This window comes from Notothenia coriiceps, unplaced genomic scaffold, assembly GCF_000735185.1.
Source record: "Notothenia coriiceps isolate Sejong01 unplaced genomic scaffold, NC01 NC01_scaffold00032100, whole genome shotgun sequence".
Lineage (NCBI taxonomy): Eukaryota > Metazoa > Chordata > Actinopteri > Perciformes > Nototheniidae > Notothenia > Notothenia coriiceps.
Window position 1 is genome coordinate 90196 of NW_011364801.1, and position 5103 is coordinate 95298.

Genomic DNA, 5103 nt, shown 5'->3' on the forward strand with positions numbered 1-5103 from the left:
GGGGTTTGCTGGCTCCCCGCCTTCAGCGATGGACGCCATCATTTTGTGCTCCTGAGAGAGTTTACTCTGGACGAACGCCACAGGGTGACTGGAAGCCAGGAGGACCACTGCTCACAAAACAGAAACAACACAAAGTTACCAAACCACAGGTAAACTTTGCACTCTGTTTTCACCAATGGTTCTATTGATTAACTCGAGAAAAAAGTAACAGAGTGGAGCAGGAACCACCTATTTTTGTGGGCGACCCTAAAGGTAGGATCTCATTGGTTACCTCCACAATTGGATTTTCATTGGAATTCATGTGGCGTTGGAGGAATACATGAAAAAAATCTGTTCCAAAGTACGAAAGGCTTTGTGTATTCTGCAAAGATTTTGGTACAAACATTTCCTTCATATTGTAATATGGTATTAAGTTTTAATGCCTTTCCTCCAGAGTGAACTGATAGTTAAACCTTTTCCCAGAAACGCGCACACGCACACACACACACACACACACACACACACACACACACACACACACACACACACACACACACACACACACAGCTTACCTGCTCTGGCTCTCTCCTTGTGTTGCCGCACTTCGTCAGCGTGAGCTTTCTCCTGATGTTTGATCATATTCTTCACACTGGCAAACCGGTTTCCACACAGCAGACACTGCACACCCGTGTTTCCGTCTGCTAACACACACACACAAACACACACACACATAATTATGATTATAGACATTTTGTTACATTTCATTTTGATCAGATAGGTCCTAATAAGACTGAATATATTTCCACTTTTGGGCTGTTTTATTAAGAACAAGCTCATAAAAAAAAAACAGGATTTTAATTCTTGTATATTAGGATATTGCTCTTTGAATATTTTTTGATTTTATTGTCAGTATACTTTAAAGTGAAAAGACTGATTTTGATTGGCCTTGAGCAACACTCACCTGGATGAAGTCGCCTTATGTGTTTCTTCAGTTCGGAAGACGTCACAAAACTTGATTCACATTGGGGATGGGAACATTTGTACGGAGTCTCACCTGGAAAATTAAAATATATTTTAAAAAGTAGCTTTGAGCCAAAAGACGACAAGTCTCGATGTTTTCCTTAAACAAAAAATGACTTCTAAATGTGAAATTACCCGTGTGTTTTCGTGCGTGAGCGATGAGAGAAGAAGACACAGAGAAGGACATGCCGCACAGATCGCACTGGTACGGTTTCTCTCCAGTGTGTCGGCGCTTATGATAGGTCAGCGTGCTGGACTGAGCGAACGCCTGACCGCAGATGTCACACACGTACGGTTTCTCCCCGCTGTGCAATCTGTGAAAACACAAACAAAATAAGTCAGAGATCAGTTGCATCTAAATGATACACAATCTTTAAACCTGCAGATAAATACCAAAAAAGGAGCAGGATAAAACTCTATCTTGACTCTCTGTGCATATACTAATGATAATAATACACTGTATGTTTGTACCTGATGTGTATCTTGTAGTTGGACGAGGTGGCGAACTTGAAGCCGCATCGCTCGCAGGTGTACGGCTTCTCTTCTCCGTGGTGCATCCTGCGGTGAGCCACCAGCTGACACTTCTGAGCAAAACACTTGTCGCAGTCCGGGCAATTAAACGGCTTCTCGCCTGCAACAAACAACAGAGAGGTTCAGCTACATAGAAACGTTTTCCTATGTGTTCGTCCAACAAGTGGTATTTGGTAACCGTTCCATGAACTTTACCTTCATCTTGATTGGGTAAAACATTATATATATGTTCCTGGCTTGTGGAACCTACTATTTGTAACAGTTGAAGTATAAATGGTAACTCGCCTGTGTGAATGCGCAGGTGGGTCTTCAGCTGCGTGGCCTGTCTGAAGGTTTTGGAGCAGAAGATGCAGACGAAGGGCTTCAGGCCTTTGTGGATCTTCTCGTGTCGGCGCAGGCTGCTCACGTCTTTGAACAGTTTATCGCACTCGGGGCACGCCAGAGTCAGCTCGTTCATTTCTGCCGCTTCCTGCACCCCCACCTCCCCCTCCTCCAGGGACATGTCCAGCCCCAGGTCAAACTCATCTGTCTCACCTGTGCCGCTCTCCTCTGCTTCATCCTCCATGTCCTCTATCTCCTCCTTCACGACCTTCCTCCTGCCTCGACCCCTACCTCTACCCCTACCTCTCCCCCGTCCTCTCCCTCTCCTCCCCTCTCCCACGCTCAGTCGAGGCTTCTTTGCTGTAGTATCATCATCCAGCGAGGGGCTCCAGTCTTCAGAGTTGTCCCCAAAATCTTTCACACTACCGTCAGAATCCTCCAAAGGCAGAATCTCACTTTTAAATCCACCTCTCCCTCTCCCCCTCCCTCTGCCTCGGCCTCTCCCTCTCCCCCTGTAGGCTTTGGGGGTCCCGTCAGTAGAGCTGCTCGCCTCCACCTGCTCGCCACTAAAACTCTTCGGCTTTCTGCCTCTCTTTCTTCCCTGTCCTCTCCCAGCACTCTTCTGCGTAGTAGGAGAGTACTCTTCATCGGCTTCGGCTTCTCCCTCTTCCATATCTACATCCTCAGCCTCTTTGACAGCCGTCCCCTCTTCCTGAGACTCCCCCGCCGTGGAGACGATGGACAGGGGGACAGGAGAGCTGGGGCTCCCAGGAGTGGTGGGGCTGGGCAGAGAGAAAGCAGCGTCTTTATCCAGCTCAGACGCTTCACTGGGCTCGGACCAGTGCGGGGTCTCCTCCATGTACTTTGTGGCTTCAGAAATTCCCAGGAACACCGCCGCACGACGCACCGCCGCCTGTCTCGTGCTGAAACCATGAAAAGGAACATTTTAGTCATTTAAATAGCTGAAAAAAAACATGTTGTTTAAGGTTAGTTCTCCTTAAATCTTTGCAAAAGCTGTAAAAGCGTTCCTAGTAGAGCACCCTCATCTTAGTCTAATAGTGGACAAAGAGGACGTTTTAGTCATTTGTTATGCTTTTCCCCCCCGTTTTTAACACCACAATTTATATTTGATGAAGTGTTACCTGCTGAGGTTCATCTGTCCAGTGTAGATAAACTCCAGGAGCTTCTCCAGGGCGTAGCGGCTGACCTTATCGGGGTCCAGGGTCGTGATATCTTGACCCTTCTCAGCCTGCGAGGAGAAATACTTGCTGAACGCAGCCAGGATGTTGCGGTGGGCTCTGAACTCTACGTCTCGCACCATGATGGTGATGTCACACAGGAAGTCCATCTCCCGCTGCTGATGGAGGCGGTGCAGCAGCAGCTTCCCATGGCTGGAGATATTAGCCATCCCTACAGCTGGTAAGAGAGGAGAAATATAACATTAAAGCCAATCGTTATTATTTTTCCTCTTAATGATATACTGTCCTCTAGAGGGCGCTGTGAGATAATAACATACATTGAGAATATTTTACATGTGATAACAAGTTTTTTTTGATGTGCTTCAAAGTATTTACTGTATGTTGAAAGTATTTTTGTGTGTTTGAATACATTAGGTCTGTTTGATACATGTGTACTAACCAATACTAAACAACTGCTGCTCTAAAATGGCAATAGACAATTAAAATGTATTTAATTTCATTGTAGAGTCTACCAAATAACATTGAAAGAAAAACTGCACTAAATAACTTTTTGAAGCCAAATGTGAGTACTCCTTGCACATGCGCCAACAACTTTATTTATTTACTTTATTACTACAATTACAAATGTTATTAGTACTTTTCCTTTGAGGTCTGTAATTAAAGTAGGAGTGGATTAGTTGAGGTAGTTATAAATAAAACTAAAAGATTGCTTTATCGTGTGTTTATATTGTGTACAGTCCTATAGTAATGACTCACCTGGTGAAAATCCAGTGACAGAGCTGGAAAACAACAAACAGAATAGTTCAATTACATAAAATAGTATTACAAAAAATTACCTTTAGGCAAATAAAAATAAATCAATTCATTCATAATAAAAGTACTTACTCTCAGTAATGTGACTGCTTCAGCTCCTCTTTAACACTTCAATTGTAGCTTTCTCTGTTGAAGATCGTTATGAAATAACAAAAAACGTATAAGAAGACAATCCACTGAACATGATAAAAGTCTAAAAAAACATGTATACTTTATATAAACAGTTTTTAAGATATGTGATTTTCTGAATGAGCAGCTATTTGACAGGTGATGTTGAAAATCAGTTTTGGAAAATAAAAGCTCCCGCCTGCTTCCTGAACAGGCCTTACGGTCATGCTAATGCTAATAGCAGTGTCGTACATCGTTTTAAAGGACTTCTGTTGGTGGTTTGTCGTTTCACGTATATTTATGAATCAGTTGTGTACTTAACACGCGGCCTCGAAAACGATTATTACCAAAACGGTCGATTTATGAAGTTAGAGCTAACTGTTTTTGTAGTGGTAAAAAGCGCGGAAAACATTGTGCTCTTATTTCGAAGGTTCGATATGTTTTTACCGGTAGTGGCGACGTAATTTGCCACAGAATGTTATCATCGCTTATTTGAACGACGATACGTGCAAATGCATCGTTAGCTACGGTAAACTGTTGGTGTAAATGCACTATTATTAATCCAGCACAAAGTAAATAAAAGCAGAAAAGTACCTTCTAATATCCGCGATCTCCAGCCATTATCCCCGTGACTTCGGAACTTCTCGCGATACTTCGCCAACGACAAAGAAACTCGGCTGGGGCAAGATGAACATCCCCACGCCCGACAACTTTCGAGAGTGGGGTTAGATAACTATAAGAAAAAAAAGGATGGTACAATAGTCTTTGGTTAACAACATCTATTTCCTTTGAATTAATCATCACATTTTATTTCTCTAGTCTCTAGTTTTAAAATCATGGATCCGACTTTTTGTCTAAATTCTGGGACTGTAATGAGACTTTTTGTATCTTTAATCTCAAGCAGAACAGTTTACACATTTATAATGTGTAAGATTAATACATATTTATTAATAATGACATCATTATTATTATGAGCTTTAAATATTAGTGTATCTGACTACAGTACCTCCCAAAAATCCTATCCCTTATACCATAATACTCTAATTGCTGAATTAATGGGCTGCTTTTCTTTGCAAAATAAAAAATTCCTTCTCAGTAATGTATATTTTGATGCCAAAACGTTTGTCTGATA

The 5103-nt window shown here is 42.4% G+C and overlaps 1 protein-coding gene across 1 annotated transcript in view; it reads right to left on the minus strand.

Moving 5' to 3' along the window:
* The window catches only part of mynn (myoneurin), a 5027-nt gene extending 309 nt beyond the window's left edge, over positions 1 to 4718 (minus strand). Inside the window, exons 1-10 of the mRNA XM_010788722.1 lie at positions 4566 to 4718; positions 3936 to 3989; positions 3807 to 3829; positions 2994 to 3267; positions 1816 to 2774; positions 1471 to 1630; positions 1135 to 1313; positions 941 to 1033; positions 552 to 677; positions 6 to 107 (exon numbers count right to left, since the gene is read on the minus strand). Coding sequence (XP_010787024.1) covers positions 6 to 107; positions 552 to 677; positions 941 to 1033; positions 1135 to 1313; positions 1471 to 1630; positions 1816 to 2774; positions 2994 to 3259 — 1885 coding nt within the window. The 5' untranslated portion in view covers positions 3260 to 3267; positions 3807 to 3829; positions 3936 to 3989; positions 4566 to 4718. The remainder of the gene's footprint in view (positions 1 to 5; positions 108 to 551; positions 678 to 940; positions 1034 to 1134; positions 1314 to 1470; positions 1631 to 1815; positions 2775 to 2993; positions 3268 to 3806; positions 3830 to 3935; positions 3990 to 4565) is intronic.
* Between the last annotated feature and the right edge of the window lie 385 nt (positions 4719 to 5103).